Source organism: Leuresthes tenuis, unplaced genomic scaffold (genome assembly GCF_036924035.1).
Source record: "Leuresthes tenuis unplaced genomic scaffold, fLeuTen1.0.hap1 SCAF_10, whole genome shotgun sequence".
Taxonomy (NCBI): Eukaryota; Metazoa; Chordata; class Actinopteri; order Atheriniformes; family Atherinopsidae; genus Leuresthes; species Leuresthes tenuis.
This window is the reverse complement of record NW_027325364.1, coordinates 14,568,448-14,589,349: the sequence shown is the minus strand read 5'-3', so window position 1 is coordinate 14,589,349 and position 20,902 is coordinate 14,568,448. Positions and strand designations below refer to the sequence as shown.

Sequence of the window (20,902 nt, the reverse complement as noted above, 5' to 3'; positions counted from 1 at the left end):
ACAATCATGGTCATTTTTGTTTTGCTTTAGAACTGTAACGGGAGTTGTAGTATTTACAGCGATGATCCAACGGGACGCCTGGGAAGAAAACTTTCTGAAGATTATCGTTTAAGAAAATAGGAATTCTTCGGGTAAATATAACACGCGATATAACAAGCATAAGCTGAGATTGCATTTAGGCCAAATTGCAAAAGCACGAATGTTATACTTGTTTGATCTAAAGTACGATTATGAGAAACTGATTTCTCTAAACACTGGGTAGTTGCATCATATGGAAGCTTTTTGTAATACTCCAAAATAATTCTTACCAGCGCAACTAGCACTGTTAGAAGGGTAGAGTTTTTAAAAAAAAGTTATTATTCACGAAATGCATACAGTGTAGAACAAAACTTGTTGAGGGGGGAAAAAAGCGTTTAGGTACCCTTATGAACAACACTGAAAGCATTATTTCTAAATCGAGAAAAACATGTATGTTTTATTGTTGTTCATTTGAGTATAAGCTTAACAAGTCAGAACCAAAAAGTATAACTTCACCAAAAGATTGCTGCACCAGATCAGATTATGTGAATCATATCTCACTGACATCATCTCTCTGTCTGAATTTAGTACAATAGCTGCGTTATGCTGGCAGGTATTTGTATGAACAGGTGGGTTGGTCGCAGTGTGTGAGTGAGCCTCTTTCTCTGGCCTGGCAGGAGCCAGGATCAAGCCAGGTGGGGGATCTGGACCTGCATCCACACCCTCTGAGGATGCAAGAACTGGGAAACATCTGTTGCAGTGTGCCCCTCAACACAGATATGGTAAGAAACCAGTGCTTGGAGAGCAGCAACACCGATTTAATTTGATGTGTAACTCTCAGAGGTTTTATTTTTTGTTGTCATTATATGGATTTGTTGGTCACTTCAGTATCACCGTTTTGTAATAATCTCTTGAGAGTCAATGCTGTTGAGACTACGTGTAACAAAGCTAATTGTGTGTGTTGCAACCACCTAATTGTTAAGGAGATTAGGGAGGAATGTTGAATTGAATCCAAACATTAATATTTTATGAACTAAAGCTGTCCATAGGGGGTTCCCAGTGTGTGAGCAACTCACAGATGGAGTCAGGATGATTTCTCTTTCTCTTTCTGAATATCTGTGGTGAAGAAAAAAAGGACCAGTGTCCATAGTTATCAGTATTGATATAAAGTAAGTCAACGTGTGTGAAAAATTGTCATTTGTTGAATTGTTATTACAGTGTTTGTTGCGGTGCTATTGTCAATTTGAAGGGACAAAGACATACCGTGCAACGCTTAAGTATTTCTTTTGTCCTTTTTTTTCATTACTCTCATCAAAATAAAAGAAGAATGATGACCAATACAAATTTATTACTCAGTACTGCATTATGTTGCATCTCTAATTTCATTAAAAGCTGCAGAGTTGATGATAGCTGTGATCCTCTGACGGTACGTCTTATCTGTCGAAAAAAGAAAAAAGGACAGAGTTCGGACAAACTTCGGACAAACTTTTCAGGTTAAAAGTCCAAACTGAATAGATGGTAACTGAAGATAAAACTAGATCGTTATTTGTACTGGATGTGACATTAAATAAATGAGTCAGTGAAGCAATTCGCATACATGAAGGGTTGCTCAGGCGGTTTTTATGTGAAAAATTTCTGTAATTTTTAGTATTGTATATATTTTTTATTATTATTATTATTATTATTAAATTCTTAAACCACCTCTGTAAGATAAAATCAAAAATATTAATAACAAACAATAAATGATGCCAAAATCTGTCCGATAAATAGTCTTGGATTGTCTTCTCAGCTCAATAACCACAAAACTCAGATGTTCAATTTACAATAATATATATTGTAATTATTATTTAATAAAAAGGAAGACTTAACAAGTGTGTGAATAATCGCTTTAGTGATTAATCAATAATCATTGTTATTTTATTTCTTAATATGGACAGACAAAAAAGTGAGACCCAGCGTAATGCCGATTTGTTGAATAACTCAAAAGTCATAACTAAAGTGATATTAAGCTAACTTTGTGTCACAAGAAATTTTGATGTGGAGCATCCTCACACACTACAGTGTATTGCAGCACACACCTACACCATTCTATGTAGAACTCTGATTTCATCTGACCATCCTCTCCTCCCTTTTCTGTTTTCTCCATCGTATTCCTTTTCGCATTGCTCCCATTGATTTTTTTGTTTGTTTTTCCAGCTGATTATGTCCCTGTACTCTGATTCGCCGGTGGGCACATTGCTCTCTGCACTTTAATTGGCCATTTAATTAGATCACAGTTTTAGTCCAATTAGACTCAGAGGTGCAGGGAAAAAGGGATGGAGGGGAGAAACGTCCTCGAGGTCCTCTCTCTGTCTCCTTCCCCCTTCGTGTTCTCTCTCCTCTCTTCACTCTATTTCTATTTTTCTGTCTGCCTTACCGTCCCTCTTGCCCTCCCTCCTGAGGGTGGCTCATTAGCGATATAATGTGATGACACAAAACACACAGCTCCTCTAACTCTGAGAGCGTCTGCAGCAGTGGCCGAAAGACACAGACAAAGGGACAGGGACTCTTTCTGCTCATTGTTGCAGAGGTTGTGTGGTCGTTTCTTCGTAAAGTCACTCTTTTCTCCACAGTTTTGAAGCAATTTACGGGTAGATGAAAGAGTTGATAGTCTGCCAGGCACAGCAGCATTTATTAGACACATATGTACCACAACAAACAAACATCAATGGCATGCTGGGCAGAATCCTAATTTCTTTGTGAATTGCTCCAGTATGATATCACAGCACCTACTTAGACCAACGCCCACTTCCACACCGGTCAAATGCAGTTCCTCCATGCCAGTTTTCACTCCCGATATTACCACCCTCTTCTCTCTTTTGCCGTCATAGTGACTGAGCTCAGGCTCAGTGCTTAACAACACTATGCCCCGGTGGGCTACAACACATGGGCAAATGTAAACACACACACAAATGCACCAAGATGTATGCAAATATTCACACAATTGCACTCAGGTGTAAGTTCTCAGTGGACACCCGCCAGTCTTTGCGTCCCTTGAGCAATCACACAACACCTCCCTGTCTGACCCCTACCCACCCTCAAGATGAGGATAGATAACCAACCTCTAATATGTGCACACTCACACACTCATACACACAGTCATACATCTGGCACAAATCTGCATGGCTAATCATGCGCTCCATCCCAACTCGTATATGTATAGATGGTGTGTGTGAAAGACAGGTTGCAGGCAGGGGTGTTTTAGCCACAGGCATCACTACCTGACCCCTGTGGCTGTGAGATTGACAGCTGTGGTCCCACCTAATTGCATTACTCTCCCAGGTGATTGGCTGACGCCCTGGGGGCTCATTTGTCAGGATGCATTGTGGTAATGATGTAAATTAGCAGATCTATATGTCACTCAGCCCTCTCCCCACATGCTGATTGGCCCTGCTGTGCCCCAGGGCTCAGCCCCCAGCTGAGGAGGCCAGCTCATTGGTCTTTGGGGAACTTGGGAGTCCCCCAGAAATAGGGCTTTGCAGATTGGGCATCCCTAAGGACTGACATTATCCTTCCTCCTACCTCTTTAACTGTCAGTCAAAACCCAGGGACCGATCCCCGTAGCTTCTATCTTCTGTCTAAGTCACAGAGACACTCATGCTCAGGCACACTGAGGAACATGTAGGTGGTACAGGCACCTGTAAAAGCCCCATGTTGGCTATGACCCTAAACAGCCTCTCATAACTGAATACACTATAAAAAGATATGACTTTGTGTGTGTCTGTGTGTGTGTGTGCGTGTGTGCTCGTCCAGAATTGAAATAAAGGCCACAGACTCAGACTCTGTTCCCCTCTGCTTACCCAGCATGTCTCAGTTCTGTCTTCTGTCAAAAGCAGACACCTTCACATTGACAGACAGCTAGAGAACCATTCAGTCAAACATGCCATGCACAAACATGTACACACACTTACCCCCCAGTTTCTTTACCTGTTTGTCTCAATAGCATCTATTGAAGTGTTGGTTACAGTATGCATGCCTGTGTGTGTGTGTCTGCCAGGAGGCAGCAGTGTGCATGTGTGCCGCACTCCTGTAGTGTTGCTGAAAGCTTTCATGGGAGTGTTTAAATACTTGGACATGAGGCAGAATATGAATAAAGACTAAATAATGTCAGCATCAGCATGAATCAATACTCATACAGATGCACAATCACTTGGTCTGGACCTCAGCCCATGATCAATGGTTTACTCTGAGTTATTGTCTTCATATTAGCAAGTGGAGAGCTCCCTGAGGAACACACATGAATGGCTAAATGAGACTGCCCCAAAACCTCTCAACAGGAATTTGTGTTGTTTTTAAGTCCTCCTTTGTTTGATTTCAGACACTGCATCGCAAAAGGCTTTTTATCCAAATCTGGATTCACGGTGGGTGTTTCCAAAACACTCATGGTTCTCATGAAACTATTACTGCCCACTCGCGGCGTTATGAATGTCCCACAGAAAGATTCATATATTGACTCGTGTCTCTCATGCCAATGTTTAGTCAAAAAACAACTTTTTTTCTGTATCCGTTATTATTCATAATCAATACGTTTTTATTGTTGTAGCAGTTATGGGCTTTCGAGTTGACTTGGGGAAATGTAAAAGGATAAAAAAAAAATCAACTAAAGTAAAGTTCAGACTGAGCGGAGGCACTCAGATTGGGTCCCTTTTCTATGGAACAGTAGTTTAAAAGCACAAATTCTAAAGAGCCACCAATATATCCAAATATCTGCTATTTCTGCACGTGTTTAATATTAGTATTTGCAGGCTCCATGCGTGTACGTGCGCATGCATGCCTGTATGCATTACTGACTGAGTAATCATTGTTAATTAGAGATGCTTAGAAAAGTTTGTGGTTAATTTTGGTAAAGCGCCTGTAAAAACTCTCACGGAAAATCGCTTCCCATGACGTGGCACATGTGCCAAGCACACTCACACAAACACACACACACCTTTAGATTGAGGCATCTACTATCTTTCCCTCCCACTATCTTTTACACACATAGACTTTTCGTTGCTGTAAATGTTGTAACTAATCTGTGTTAAATCTCTGCTACTACTTGGCAGAGCGTGAGAAAGCAGCGAGCATGATGGGTAATTGCCATGCTGCACGCAGTGTCTACAGGAGCACTCTTTATGAGGTGACCGGGGGAGGGAGAGGGGGATGAAGGAAAAGAATGGAGGACACCGGAGTATTCCCTTCTCCCTCCAGAAGCCTCCCTTCATCGACTTACAATTTAAGGGTTTTCAAGACTGTGAATAAAGTAATCAACCTTTGTGCACTTTATCAATCATTTCCATCAGCTGTATTATATTTTAAAACACTCTTTACATGACAGTTTCTTAACTGTTGAACCAGATCTGTTCCTGACACTGTTGATGAAAATGTCTTGAGGAAATCTCTGATTGTGCCATGAGTTTGTGCCTCCAGCGTTTATGTGTTTAGGGGCAATAATTGATTTCTCTGTTGTGCCCTGCAGGGCTCGTCCCACATCTCCGAATCCAACGCACTCATACTTGCACACACACAAACACAGACAGGCATGCTGCACTATTAATGAGACATGAATAAGACATGAAGAGAGACCCCCCTCTTACATGCTCACACAGGGTCCCCCCCTCCTCCTCCTCCTCCTGCTCCTCCTCCTCCCCAGCTGCTTCCTGTCTGCAGATTACCCAGCTTTCACTGGGCTCTGGTTAAGTGGGGCCAGGAAGAGATTTAACCCACTCAGCAGGAGAAGATACACAGCATACACATACAAGTGTGCATGCATACCCACTCCCTACTTTCAGCATACATTAGCTCTGTTACTGTGTTATTGTAAAAGATATGTTTTATTGTCTGATTGACAGCTAACAGAGATTTAGGTGCTTATCATCACCCTGGTGTAGGGACCGCTTTTTTAAAGATTTTTGATTATATACTCCACTGTGCCTCTGATCTAACTTTGACTACAGGAAAAAGGGGAAAATAACCACTTAATTTCAAGGTTTGTTACTTTGTTACTGTTGAAAAAAAACCAAGTTGGATCTTGGAAAGAAGCTTGGAAAAAGTTAGATAACATTTATTGTCTCATCTCAGCCTCTGTTTATCCTGCTCAATTTAGACTATCTTAATAATATTTTATGGCATATAATCTAGTACTATGAATGGCCTATTTGTCTTCAGCTGGTGGCTGTACTTAGAGCAAGTTAGATGGACAGGAAACTGTCTAGACATATCACATTAAACACTTGATAAGTAAGTGTACGTTGCTTTAGGTTCAGTTGTAACCCTCTGTCTGTTTTCTTTGCAGGATCCTGTTACATCTAGTCCGAGACCTGCCTCTCTGGGCTCCCAGGTTCATGCAGCAGCTGTCAATGGAGATAAAAGTGCCCTCGTCAAACTCATCACAGGTCAGTAGCACACTAAGCCTCACCATTTGAATCACAGCACATCATATCCATTTAATCTTTTGGCTTCATAACAGAGAGGGAGAGCAGAGGGTAAAGTACACATTAATATGGTGTAAAATGTTGATATTTGATCATGAAAATGCTGAAAACATACTCTTAATCTGACATGGAATACAAATGTGATACAATATTTTATTCGGACTCCCAAATGCGCCAAATAAATTGATTGAGTTTAAAAATCAGAATTCTGATTAAACTGAAGCCATTTATTCCATATTCATCTCCATTAATATGCTGGACTAAGAATCCAACACACTGACCCAAATCCTGGCCAGTATTAACAAGTAGCCTCAAACAGTCATTTATGTGTGTGCGTGTGTGTGTGTGCGTGTGTGTGTGTGTGTGTGTGTGTAGCGGAGCCCTTTCTGAGAGACCGTGAAGACCAATTCGGCCGCACCCCTTTGATGTATTGTGTTCTGGCCGACCGTCTGGACTGTGCAGAGATTCTGCTGAAGGCCGGAGCCTCGGTCAACAAGACGGACCACAGCCACAGAACCGCTCTGCACCTGGCTGCACAGAAGGTGTGGATGTCCACAAAAACACAGACGTCCTCTGGCACACATGCAGACAGAAACCTTTTCATGTTTCAACCCTTTTTATGTCATAAAGTTTATGAATATATCAGCAACAAGAATTGGTAAGTGTAAAAAAGAAACCTGCGCTTGAATCTAATTGAAGCTAAATGACAGAAATCTGTACAGTCCACAAGCTCCTGTGAAAAGCTAGTGCCCCCTAGTGGTTCTAGTCATGGCCACAGGGCTTATAACAGACAATATCAACTTATTTATAGCCATTATGCATCAGCATTGCAGCTGAGTTTTATTTACACACACCCTATTCCATAAAGAATTATTCTACGAGGAGTATGTTGTGTTTCATTGCATTTTAACACAGCAGAAGATGTTGTTTTTCACTTGGAAGACACAAAGACACAGCATAAATGAGAGCACCTCCAGAGGGAGAGGGTTGGCTGTAAATCCGTGGGATGTGGCACTAATAATATCTTTAATCATCTCAGTTATTTGTTGGTGGCAACTGATACAAGACCGTCACTTCATGGAGGAGAGATAGAGCATAATAGCTTATTGGGATCCATCTCATAGATGTAGTGTGTGTACATGTGTGTGTGTGTGTGTTGGGGGATGCTAGTGATGGGAAGCCCTGTCTGTTTGACATCTGATCAATAAGTGGCTGAGACAGGGAGAGAGGCCAGGGATTACTGATCTAATTGGACTGAGAATAGAGAGGACAAGAACACACACACACGAACACACACGCTCGCTCTCACAGTCAAGATGCATGCTCACACACAAGATAGATCTGTCAGACTGTGGCTTTGTGGTCTCAGAATGGCAAATATACAAAACACTCACACACGTGTGCTCGGCCATGCCTGGGTGGATGCACTGCCGTTGTGTGAGCTCTTTCGTACAATACATCACCCAGGGGCCTGTTGGTTAAAGAGGCCAGAAGTGAGGATGATGATGTGGAGGGGCTGACAGGCAGAGACACAGCCGCTGTTTACTGTTTAACAGCTCATCACAAGCACTGAGTAGCGAGGCAGGAGGAGGGAAGGAAGATGGATGACCTGTGGATTGAAGCAGACGCCACTAAAAGCTTGAGGAGTGTGTGTGTGTGTGTGGGAGTGTGTGTGACATTGCTACTGGTTCATGACTAATGTTGATGAGAATTTTTGATTTCTGAGATTCTGATCAGCATAGTTTGTCCTGCTTGTGCGTTGCAGGGGAATGTGCGTTTCCTGAAGCTGCTGCTGTCCAGACGTGCCAACTGGCTGCAGAAAGATTTAGAGGGAATGACCCCACTCCACCTGGCCACTCGACACCCCTCTCCCAAAGCCCTCGCTCTGCTACTCAAACATATCGGACCTGGAGAAGTTGATACGCAGGATAAGAACAAGGTACTATAATTCAGGCACACGCAAACGTTGTTTGTCTTTACAACTGTCCATAATTAGTATTCAGCCAAAAAGCAGCCAGTCTGGGCGTCTGACCAATAACCTGCAAAGAGATAACTGACTGACTTAAGATAGTTTGCTAGAAGCAGTAAGAGCTTAAATCATACACACATGAACTTAGAGAGGCACACGCACACAACTGTAAACGATCAAACAATCTGTGGCTTTGTCCTGTGTTCTGCTGATAAGACCACAAACACTGTCTCCTCTGTCTGTTGGAGCTGATGTGTATCTGACATCAGTAGTTAGTTTTGTAATAATCCAATATGCATCATCATGTCAGATGACAGTGGTTTCAGCAAATCTCAGAATAGCTCAGTAGTCGTCATGGAGTCAGTATCTGGCTTAGAATCTCTGCTCGCTGCTGGATCTTCAATATGAGCTTTGTGTAGCACGTTCCCTTATGTTTCCCAGTCATGTCGAAGTGGAGTAATTTTTTTTCAACTTAAGTGGAAACCTCAGCTCTGGTGTTACAACAGCTCCTTGTATTTTCTGCTCCATTCATTTATCTTTGTCTCTGCTTTTGAATCTTTAATATCCACAGCAAACTGCTCTTCACTGGTCAGCATTTTATAACCGACCAGAGCACGTCCGCCTTCTGATCAAACATGATTCCAACATAGGCATCCCAGACAGCGAGGGCAAGATTCCTCTGCACTGGGCTGCGCACAGTCAGGAGGCCAGCGCCACACAAACTGTTCGTTGCATACTGGTACATGCCAAAGCACACACACTCACAGCTAAATTTGTCAGCTAAATCCTATGCCATCCTTACCCGTCAGTCTGCATGTCTGTTTGTGTGCATGTAAAGGAAGCAGCTCCCACCGAGTCCCTGTTGAACTGGCAGGACTATGAGGGTCGGACGCCCTTGCACTTTGCCGTTGCCGATGGTAACGAAGCAGTTGTGAAGGTGTTGACATCTTATGAAGGCTGTAATGTGACAGCTTATGACAACCTCTTCAGAACACCGCTGCACTGGGCAGCTCTACTGGGTGAGTGAACACACATCCTACATGTGACCAACTGCAATCCTGCAAGACTCAACCTACATCAGATCGATGCCTACTTCCCAGACCGCAAAATTCTGTATTTTCTTTTAATACTGGTTTGCTAAGTTGTTACACATGACTATGCTTTATGTAGCATGGTATTGTGGGTCTGCCTTTGAGTTTCTCGCCAAGCTTGGTCCAGACGTAAATATCTCAGCCACTGATAGATGAATTACTATCAACATTTTTGGAGACACATTTGCGGGATTCAGAAGGATGAATAGTGATGATGTTGTGATCCTCTAGTGCCACAGGCAAGTGACGATACCATGAACAACAGCTGTCATTTATGTTCAGTGGTAATACTACAAATGTTCAAATGCAGTGCGTAGTTGACCCAATAATGTATATCTGAAACATGTGTGTCTACTTATTTTTGCTTTTCTCTATCAAAGGGGTGGTTTTGTAATTGAGCCAGCTCCTCATCATTTTCACTGCCTGTCACCATTCACGTCCTCCTTTTGAACAAATTCAATTACCAGGCCATGCCAAAATCGTCCACCTGCTGTTGGAGAGAAACACGTCAGGCACAATTCCCTCAGACAGCCAAGGAGCGACGCCACTGCATTACGGAGCTCAGAGCAACAATGCTGTGAGTCTTACAAACAAAGTCAATGAGTCAGTATTGGGATACTTTGTCCAAAATACAGTATAACTGGTAAATGAATGTTGTCTTGTCCTATGTGATCTGTTTCTCTCTGAGAATGTAGGGATTAAAAGGACAAATTTAGATTTTCTTTCTTGATTGTTCTGTAAATGGCATCATCAATAATTTGACAGATTCTTGGCACTTTTACTTGGTGGTATTTCATTATTGATCAGCTATAATTTTAGTTTAAAAAAATTCGAAAAATGTTTCTATGCTGCCTCTCATCTGAAAATGTTCTATCGACTCGAATAAAATGCCACCATCATTTGTGTGTGTGTGTGTGTGTGTGTGTGTGTGTATGAAGGAGACAGTTGGTGTGTTTCTATCTCATCCATCCGTAAAAGACGAACCCGATTTGGAGGGGCGAACAGCCTTCATGTGGGCCGCTGGGAAGGGCAGTGATGATGTCATCCGCACCATGCTTAGCCTCATCCCTAACATTGATATCAATATGGCCGACAAGTACGGCGGTACCGGTAAGAACCTGAGAAAAAGAGTTTTGAAGCTCCTCCAAACTGCACTGGCCCACACTCCTCCATATGATTTGAGCGTATGGTGACCCTAACTCTTCCTTTCATTGTCAATTAAATGTGCCCTCTCTATTGATGTTTCACAGCTGAAGACATATTTGTTTTCTTTGACTTTTAACTCATGCTCATTGGTGTTCTAACTGTTTTCTCGTGTTCTAACTGTTTTCACACAAATCTTCCTACTTGTCGTCAGTGTGTAGCCTGCTGCTTATTTTAGGCTATGGCTGATGATGATGTCACAGGGGATTTCCCCCTAAGGTGGAAGAGAGCCGGCGAGATTGAGGAAGGAGGGAAGTGATACTGTCAGCAAAATTACTGCCAGCTTGCTGAACAGACTCCCAGCCCTGCCCGCACTGCCCTTTGACTTGCGCCCACTCATACATGCAGGCACACATGACTTACTGCCACTCTGTGACCCCCCAGGGCTGTTTACACACATAATCTCCATGGCAATATACTCTCTGCTCAACCAGGCGTTCATTGTTTATGCATGAATAACATGCAAGGATTGAGTCATGCTAATGAGATAGTGTGAAGGGCAATGGAACTGACTGGTGCCCAGATCACTTCCATGCACTTGACTCTGGCCTGTGCTGTCTGGGGACTTGAGTAAGGGGGAGGGGTATCCACAAGGAGGATTAAGTGCATTGCTCCTCTTTAAATTTTTCTATCTGTTTTAACCCTCCATTGACCAGGCTTGAGCCACAGCCCATAGACGAGCTGCAGTCGAGGGGATGAGGGAATAAAGATAGGGTAGACACGGGACGGGAAATTGTCCTAAGGGTGTTTATTATCCAGTTAGATTCAGGACTTCATATTCTTATCTCGCATGTGTGTGTGTGTGTTTAAAACAGCGCTTCATGCGGCCTCTTTGTCAGGCCATGTGAGCACAGTGAAACTGCTACTGGAGAAGGGAGCTATGGTTGACTCTCTGGATGTCATGAAACATACTCCACTGTTCCGTGCCTGTGAAGTGGGATACAGAGATGTCATACTAACACTCATCAAAGGTGGGCGTGATTAGCTTTTGCCATGTGAGAGCATTAATGATAATCTCAGACTGTGTGTGTACAGTAATTGCTCAAAAATGCCAGTTTTGCCTTTTCCAGCATTGTTTTTATTTATTTATTTATTAACTGAACAATTTTTTAAAGGTTCCGCACGTGTGGACCTGGTCGACGTAGATGGTCACACTGCTCTACACTGGGCGGCTCTTGGAGGGAATGCTGAGGTCTGCCAGATACTGATGGAGAATGGTATTAGTCCCAATGTACAGGTACACATGACAATCATGTTTGGTCGTAGAACAATAAAAGAATAGTTCAGATTTTTGTTATTTTTATCCCTAATGTGGCTCCAGCAGTCGAGTCGTAATGAAATTTCAATTCCAAAAAAGTTAGATGTCTGAAATGTAAATACAAACAGAACGTGATTATTTGCAAATCTCATAATCAGTATTTTATATACAATAGAACAAAGAAAACATGCCAAACACTGAAAGTGAGGCTCTTTACTATTTCATGAAGATTATTCGTTCATCTCGACGTGTCTCAAAAACGTTGGGAAAGGTCCATGTTCACTACTGTCTTAACAACAGTCTGCAAACTTCTGGGAAGTGAGGAGACCATCAGAGATTAACTGAGCGCTGATAACAAGCCTGGCTGGCTGGAGGATCCAGTGTCCATGATTTCCAATAAGAATTTCAAATTTTGATTTCTCTGACCTCAGAACAGTTTTACACTTTGGCTCGCTTACATTTTAAAACTTTTTGTATTATGTACAATGATGACAGGACATGCAACGTTTCCACAGTTTGGTGTTGAGGAACATTGTTCTGAGTTTGCTGTGAAGAAGCAGTTTTTTGCTCCTTCTGCTGCTTCTTAGAGACTCGGTCTCTATAGGGCGCTCTTTTTATATCCAATCATCGTTGATTATGTAAGATTAGGTATAAAAAGATTTTATACCCAGTGTTAAAAACATGTTGCCAATTAACATAATTAGTAGCAGCATGTTCCTCCAGCTGTTTCTGAGTAGTACACCTTACTTTCCCTTTCTTTTCCCCTGCTCCGACTATTTTGAGGCATACGCTGCATTCAAAATCAAGATGAGCTAATATGAGATGTTTTTCATGAAATAGTTGAATATATTACTTTTAATATTTAATGTTCTCTACATTTGATCTGCTACTATTACTCACACAGTACCCAACAAATTTAAGAGAGAGCAAAAGTTACAACAGGACTTTTGACTTGTGCATTTGTCCATGTCAGTAGCAACTAAATAACCTGCATCAGCCTGGACAGAACGAATTAAAGGATAGTTGACTGTGAACATAGCTAAACATGAGCAGGAACATAAAATCACTCCTGAGCCTCTTATTTTTTTTATCATCCGCCTATAGGACCACGCAGGACGGACTCCACTGCAATGCGCTGCGTACGGTGGCTACATCACCTGTATGGCAGTTCTCATGGAGAACAATGCTGATCCAAATATCCAGGACAAGGAGGTTAAAAATGGCTTCTTTCTTTTCTTGAAATCTCTCAAAACATCTGCCCGTGTTATCTTTGCACACAAATCAGGTTCAAACATTCAACCTGATTGGTGGTCTTTGTCTATGGGAGCACAGGGGCGGACTGCTCTCCACTGGTCATGTAACAATGGCTATCTGGATGCTGTGAAGCTGCTGCTGGGTTACAATGCCTTTCCCAATCAAATGGAGCACACTGAGGAGAGGTGAGGATGGAGATTTGTTTTTTTTTAAAGACAGCAGATGTGAGGTGAGGTGGCAAACATGGAATAGATGTATAAACTACCCTGTTTGTGTTGCACAGGTACACTCCTCTGGATTATGCGTTGCTTGGGGGGCACAGCGAGGTGACTCAGTTCATGTTGGAGCACGGAGCTCTGTCTATAGCAGCCATCCAGGACATCGCTGCTGCCTCCATCCAGGCCGTGTACAAAGGCTACACCGTCCGCAAGGCCTTCAAGGAGAGAAAGCAGCTCCTCATGCGACACGAGCAACTGCGCAAGGATGCAGCCAAGTGAGCGCACAACCAGCCACACAGTGCTGTGTTTGAGGCATACTTTTCCACCTCAACACCAAACCCTTGCTGCAGTTTCTTACTTCCTTGAAGCAATATTTCTATTGCTAGTTAAGCTGTAACTCAACAAGCAATCATGACAATATCGCTTTACCGTCCTTCTTATTTCTGAAGAAGTTTTTTATTATTTTGTGACCTGTGCTGTCGGGATGCTTTATGGAGAGCTGAATGCAACACAGTCTTTCACTCGGGAGGAAAGTTCTGTGTTGCCACACAGTGCCTTTTGTAATTTACATTTTTCATCTCTGTCTCTCATACTCGTTGTTGTCTTCATCATCAGTCTCTGTCTCCCTCCTCTCACCCATGTAGAAACAGTCACACTATTTCAGTATCCATCTTTATTTCTGTCATCTGTACACACATGCATCTTCCCTCTGTCGTTTTCCTCTGGCTTGTTCTTCTTTTGTCATTTGCTCTCCAGTCTCACCTTCATTTTCTTTTAAAGGCTTCCGTTAGATAAATTTGCTTTTCTTGATGAGCTTTGACGTCGAGTTTTCATGGAACACCTAAGAAAAAAGTTTTGTTGAAATGTAGATATTTTAGGTGATATTTTTTTTCTAGCCAAGTGCCCAAAATATTCTATCACATATTTCCTGTATTGCACGCCAGATTGTTTTGCGATACACATTCTCGGTTGGATGTTCACATACACGTATTATGCACATGAATGCCATGACAGTTCTAGAATTTAGATATCTTTGTACTGTCTTGTCTCTGAAGTACAAGGATTGTAGAGCATACATCTTCAATAGAAAAAGAAAGGAGAGAATTTGGTGCTCGAGTTTTTATAGATTTCAGGTTTTGTGATATTAACAAAGAGTCAAAAACACAAACCCACCTTGATTATTACTCAGTGGTGTTAAAAGCTGCAGCATGTCTTTGAACTTGCCAAAGCATCTTAACTTTCTGTTCATGATCACTGTTGACTGCAGCTTGTAGTTTATCTTTGCCACCATAGCCCTTATGGTGTTGAGAGAGGGAATTGGTTTGGATGCTCATGAACAACCCAGAAACTGCCTAGACTTGTGTCCACCATGAACTGGAAGCTTCTAGGACTTCATGTTACTTTCAGCTGTCAAACAAGTTCTACTTTGATTATGGACTGATAAGCTGCTGTTGAAGAAAGAAACACTGATATCTTCAAGCTCAACTGAAGTTTGCTGCATATTGAAGAAGACAAAAGGAGAAAAAGCCTTAAGAAAGACAATCTTATTGTAGTTATAATAAGTTATAGTTACTTGGCAACAAAAAAGCAGAGGTGTGTTTGAAAACATAAATACGAGGTATTCACCATACATAGCGGTGGCTGCATCAGTTCTCATATCACAGTGTGCATTAGCTTAAATCTATCAATGCCAACACAGCTTACAATCAAAGCTATTTTTAAAAATGTCCACAAATTTGAACTCCTTAAATTAGATTTTCTGACCAGACATCAGCTGTTCTTGTGGGGGGGAGTTAATAGAAAATCACATGCCATAACTACTACTGTAGTAGCAATTTTTCTGTGTTCAGGAAGCGGGAAGAAGAGCAGCGGAGAAGAGAGGCTGTACAGCAGGTTTCAGTGGCCACTGCAGAGAAGCGAAGGGTTGCATTGGGAAGAGCAGAGCAGGAAAAGCTCTCTTTAGTGAACATTATAGAAGACTTAACCATGAATGATTCAATGGTGGAAACAAAGAAATTGTCCAAAGCTGAACGCAAAAAGAGCAAAGAGGAGAAACAAAAAGGTATATGAGTGCTTAAAGTAATGTTACAGCTGGTAGTCTTAAGTGTGAATGATAATAATTAACAAAAACATTCTTAAGAGTCTCAAATTAAATTTTAAAATGACTTCTAACACAAAGGACTAAAAAGACTGTTCAGTATCTTGTTCATTTTCATAAAATGTGATTTTATTTTTCATTGAATCGGTTAAATATTGAAAGGACCTTTGTCTCTACCCCACCAGCCCAAAAGAGCAGGTTCTCCAGAAGTAATGCGGCTGAGCGACATGAGGTCCCTGCAGCTTTCAGCCAAAACTGTCATGTGAGCAGTGATACTGGGCCCGATGCTTCCCAGACCACAAGGCTGAAGGAACTTCTCTCTCCTGCCAGCTGCAAAGAGCCACCCAGCCTAAAACACACACCTCCCACTGTGTCCAAAGTCGGTGAAAAGTCCACCTCAAACAAATCCACTCCTTCCACACCCATTTCCATAATGGACCAAAATGAGGCCAGAACAAGAGAATGCATCCCCCTGAAAAAGAGACACACTCACACGAGTGTACAGACTGCCTCCAGCAAGACTGATGACCAAACCTTTCCACAAAAGCACAGAACCCACAGGGAGCAGACATCAGAGAAGGCCACTGTCAAAGATCAAACTCACGCTGTCTCATTAAGTAGCAATTCAGCTTTAGATCACAAAAGGCCCTCTAGAAAAACCCAGTCTGGCACACATGCAGCAATGTCAACACGCACACAGAGGGAGTATGACAAAGAGCTGCGCAGGAAGAGGAGTGAGGCCGCACGCATCATCCAGCGAGCCTGGCACAGGTGAGTCTGTATGTTCGTGAAAATGTTTGCGTTTCAAGGGCGCTCAGTGGCTGGAGTTTTTGTGACTGTGGCTGACATGTGGTGCCCAAATGTGGCCTCTCCCATGTACATGCAATCCCTCCTGCAACACCCCCTATCTTCGTTCTGGATGCCATCAACACTGGAGCAGTGGGTGGGTGAGGGGGTGTGGGAGAGGGGTGAGACAGAGAGGCAGGGGACAGAAAGGCTATAATCAAGAACTTTCATACCAGTTTAACAAGAGGCTAAAAGTTCAGCTTTGCTGCTTTAATAGCTACCAGCAGCTTCTCTTACTTTTTGCTCCCTCTTACAATCACTGTGTTTCTCTTAGAGGCTGCCAGTCCACCACAGGAGGCCCACTGTTTCTGCACAGCTTTACAATTATAATGTTTACATGCCGCTTATTAAGTGCCTTGAATAAACTGTTTACTTTGTTTACGCTTAGTGAGCATCAGTGTGAGGACTTGCCAGCTTTTAAGCCTTTGAACGCTGTCTGAGATTTTTTTTTATTGAGCGGAGTGCGTGCGTGCGTGCGTGTGCATGGATGTGTGTCTGCAGGTTCTGCGCACAGAGAGGGAGAGAAGTGAGGGCCCTTGAAGAGGTGGAGTCAGGTGAATCAAACCCCGCTCATAACAGGAGGAAAATGGAAAACAGAGCTCAACTTGTCAAACCGGCACCAAGTAAAAGCTCCGTGCTACAAAGCATTTATGGTAAGAGAACTTTGGTACTGCTCAGACCCCCTTTTCAGTTTTCTATTTTTTATCAATTTGTATCATTATATATTTATTAAAACTAAAGTAGTCCCACCACATCTTCAGCTCAGGACTGTGGTGGTTAGCACTGTTGCCTTAAGAGGGTTCCAGGTTCAAATCCCAGCTGGGGCCTCTCTGTGTGGAGTTTGCATGTTCTCCCCTGCATTTTATCTAAACCGCAAACATGTAGGTTCTGATGATTTCTTTGATATTGAAGTTTGTTTTGTCATCAAGATATATTAAGCTCTCTGTGGTCTTCAGAAGAAATACTTTGGATTCACTCCAGGTTGGCAAAGAACATCTGTAGAAGGTGCTCGACAAACAAGTCCAATCCATGGAGGCTCCACCTCACAGCTTACAGGACTAAAAGGATCTGCTAATGACAGCTTGGTGCCAGATCACTTCATCAGTCTGGTGGAGTCCATAGTTTGATGATATCCTCCTCAATATTAGTGAATAGCTATAATGTTGGGGTTGATTGGTGGATATGCTGAGAAAAGCTTTTATTTTTTTAAATGAATGATGTCATATAAGACAGTATATGACAACATATAACAACTTACTTAGTGATTAATACTAAGCAAGGCAAGTTTGTTTGTATAGCACATTTCAACGACAAGGTGAGATTGAATAAAAATTTAATAAAATGATATATATGAAAGATCAAATCAGTAGTTAAAAAAATTTTATGTTTTGAAACAAGCTTATTTTTGAGCTTTATCCAAATGCAGCAGAAAATAGAGGTCTTCAACCTGGAGTTAAATACACAGTGTTTCAGCTGATTTGAGGCTTTCTGGGAGTTTGTTCCAGACATGTGGAGCATAGATCTCCATATCTGGTTCTGACTCTGGGAAATGTTAAAAAAAAAACGGATCCAGGTGACCTGAGGGGTCTGAGAGGTTCATACTGGGTCAGGAGGTCACCGATGTATTTTGGCCCTAGACCATTCAGAGCTTTATAGACCAGCATCAGAACTTTCCTCTGATGGACAGGCAGCCAGTGTAAAGACCTCAGAGCTGGACTGATGTGGTCCACTTTTTTGGTCTTAGTGAGGACTCGAGCAGCTGAGTTCTGAATGAGCTGCAGTTGTCTAACTGACTTTTTATGTAGTCCTGTAAAGATGCTATTACAATAATGAAGTCTACTAAAGATGAATGCATGGACTAGTTTTCCAGGTCCTGCTGAGACATCAGATTTTACTTTTAACCTTGATATATTCTTAAGGTGATAATAGGCTGACTTTGTTATTGCCTTAATGTGTTTTTCCAAATTTAGGCCTGAGTACAGGGCCTAGGTCTCCTGGTGACATTGTAATATATATATCTGTGTCATCTGCATAGCTATGGTAGTTTACTATATTTTTTTTTTTATAATCTGTGCCAGGACCATGTAGATGTTAAACAGAAGAGGTCCCAGGATGGAACCTTGGGGGACTCCACATATGATTCTTGTACTAGCTGCAGTGCCAATACTGCAACCATTACTGCTGCTGCTCCAAATCTTTAAACTCAGTTTGATACGCTGGGAAAATCTCAATTTTGGACAGCTCTGTAGGTGCAGCAGCTCACATATTCTCTGTATAGAAGCATTGAGTTTCTTACATGAAATCAAAATGGCATGTCAAAAGATGTAAATAATAAGTTGCCAGAGTTTTGTATTAATTCTGCTGCTTTTGTGGGAGTCAAAGAAGGCAATGTTCTGTCAGCAAGTTAACTGTAGTACTTGATCATATGCAAGTGTCAGTCTCAACTTCTCCTGATACTTTTGCATCTGTATCGTTGAAAAAAAAAAAAGGATCTGAAACAGAAATTTAAGGAAAAAGCTGCCAAATCAGGAATGGATACTTAGTGAAAGATTCTGGTGTACAAGAAATTGTGTAAATGTTTGGGTTATGCTTCAGTTCCCATATCTAAATGGTATCAGTCTGGTTTCCTGTGCAAAACCACTGACATGGTTTCACTGCACAGACAGACAGACCTGACCTTCATAACACATCACCAGGTGATGATGGGGGGACAGGCAGAGACCTTGCTGTGCCAAAACGCACAAGGGCACGTGCCCTCTTTCACTCGCAGACAGACTGAAAGAATTCTCGCTCCAACCCTACCTTCTGACGTGGTTTTCCCCTCCCTCTTCTCACCTCGTCTCCCTCTTTCTCTCCTTCTCTCTATCTGACAGTCCTGGCACTGTGAAAAGTTCAGAGCTGTCAGGGGGAATGTCAGACAACTGCGAAGGGCTATCTGCTGAACACACAAACCCCCACACGATACCTCACACACGTTGATGAGACTTATTTTCTCACTCCATCCTCTTATTTCCATTAAGCAGAGAGACATTTGACACACAAGCATGTAGCAGGTCACTCTGAATTAGCCTGTTGAAGTATCTTATTTCTAAAATACATTGTGTTCATCCATCTGTATTGTCACACTTGGTAAAAAATACCTAAAATAACTGCAGTTCAAACATTACATACAATTACACAAACTGAACTTTCTACATATGAGTGGCAAAGATTAAACTAGTTGCCAAAAAACAATTAAGATCTATAACTTTAACCACGAAGAACTAAATTTACATGAATCTGTTGAAGCGCCTTTCCTGAAACACCTGAGTGTCTGCTATCTGCGATAAGCTTTTAAAAGTTATTTACGTGCTTGTTTTCTACCATTAAAGGCCAAAAACATATGCAAAAGCATATCCAAGGCCCCAGCGAGAATTGAACTCGCGACCCCTGGTTTACAAGACCAGTGCTCTAACCACTGAGCTATAGGGCCAATTTAGCACCGTAATTAAACATGGCAGAACTGATAGGTGTGGTTCTACAGTCATTGAGTAAATATGAAGCTGACTGAATTCAGCACTGTTAACATTATGCGACTAGAAATCTCAATTCATGCAATTCAACACTTTTTTGCATACTGTCCCTCAGGCAACTCAATGGCCAGACGAGGGCGTTCATTTCGGGGGTCGCAGTCTCAGCTGCTCATGGACATTCCTCTACGCACCCTGAGCCAGTGTAAGTGTGTGTATGCACTCACTCCTTTATTGAGATGCGGTTTCTGAAAGGTAATTTTATGTTCTTGCTTTCCAGTGAGCGGTTTGGACCGCGTGCACCTGACTGACACCACGAATCAAGCCAAGCGTTACTCCTATCACCTGAGACCTCACAGCGCAGGCCAAGGGACAAGAGGCCGAGGGAAACATTGAGCACACACCCACGAACACACTCCTCATATTCTTTGATGTTTTCTCAGCTGGCTGGCAGTGTTATAGAATTACTTTACACAATGTTTGCTCAATGTGCCAATGGTTCTAAAATTAAGCCATGACATCAGAGACATGACCTCACAGGGTTGGGTTAAGTCTACTGAAATGGCGTGCGTAAAAGATAACCTTTCATGCATTGTGGTAGAAACGCATACACACTCCATCTCCCTTGTTCTCCATAGCTCTCACACACACACACACACCAAGATAACCTTTCCTCCCGTTGTGGAGAATGAGGTAGTCCATCAACAGCCGGTCATACAGAGAGCGCACCTGCAGCCGCCGACAGACACACACACACGCGTGTGTGCGCTCATTCTCTCTGTGCACATCAGTCAGTTTAAGTGCATTCCCTCTCAAAAGAAATGCATTTCTTAAATATGGCCTTTTTCAATTTCATTTGCACACACAAAAAAAAATCCTTTTGTGCAATTTCATAAATTTATACTTTACCGTTTTGTCGTTTAAATGTATTTTAAAGAAAAATAAAATAAAAGTTTTTAAAAAAAGGATTGCACTTTGATTTTTTT

General features: G+C 42.1%; 1 protein-coding gene and 1 non-coding gene across 2 annotated transcripts; one reads left to right on the top strand and one right to left on the bottom strand.

Moving 5' to 3' along the window:
• The first annotated feature begins 45 nt into the window (after positions 1-45).
• On the top strand, positions 46-20,881 carry invs (inversin). Its single transcript, XM_072394327.1, has 19 exons — positions 46-131; positions 632-800; positions 6,332-6,431; positions 6,846-7,012; positions 8,236-8,409; positions 9,011-9,178; positions 9,278-9,458; positions 9,998-10,107; positions 10,469-10,640; positions 11,549-11,704; positions 11,849-11,970; positions 13,096-13,203; positions 13,324-13,430; positions 13,529-13,738; positions 15,314-15,525; positions 15,747-16,332; positions 16,909-17,060; positions 20,035-20,121; positions 20,197-20,881. Exons 2-19 carry the CDS (start codon positions 750-752, stop codon positions 20,310-20,312), a joined length of 2,979 nt encoding a protein of 992 aa, XP_072250428.1. The 5' UTR covers positions 46-131; positions 632-749; the 3' UTR covers positions 20,313-20,881.
• On the bottom strand, positions 19,807-19,879 carry trnat-ugu (transfer RNA threonine (anticodon UGU)). The gene has a single exon. It is a non-coding gene; the product is annotated as a tRNA-Thr (tRNA).
• Positions 20,882-20,902: the final 21 nt, after the last annotated feature.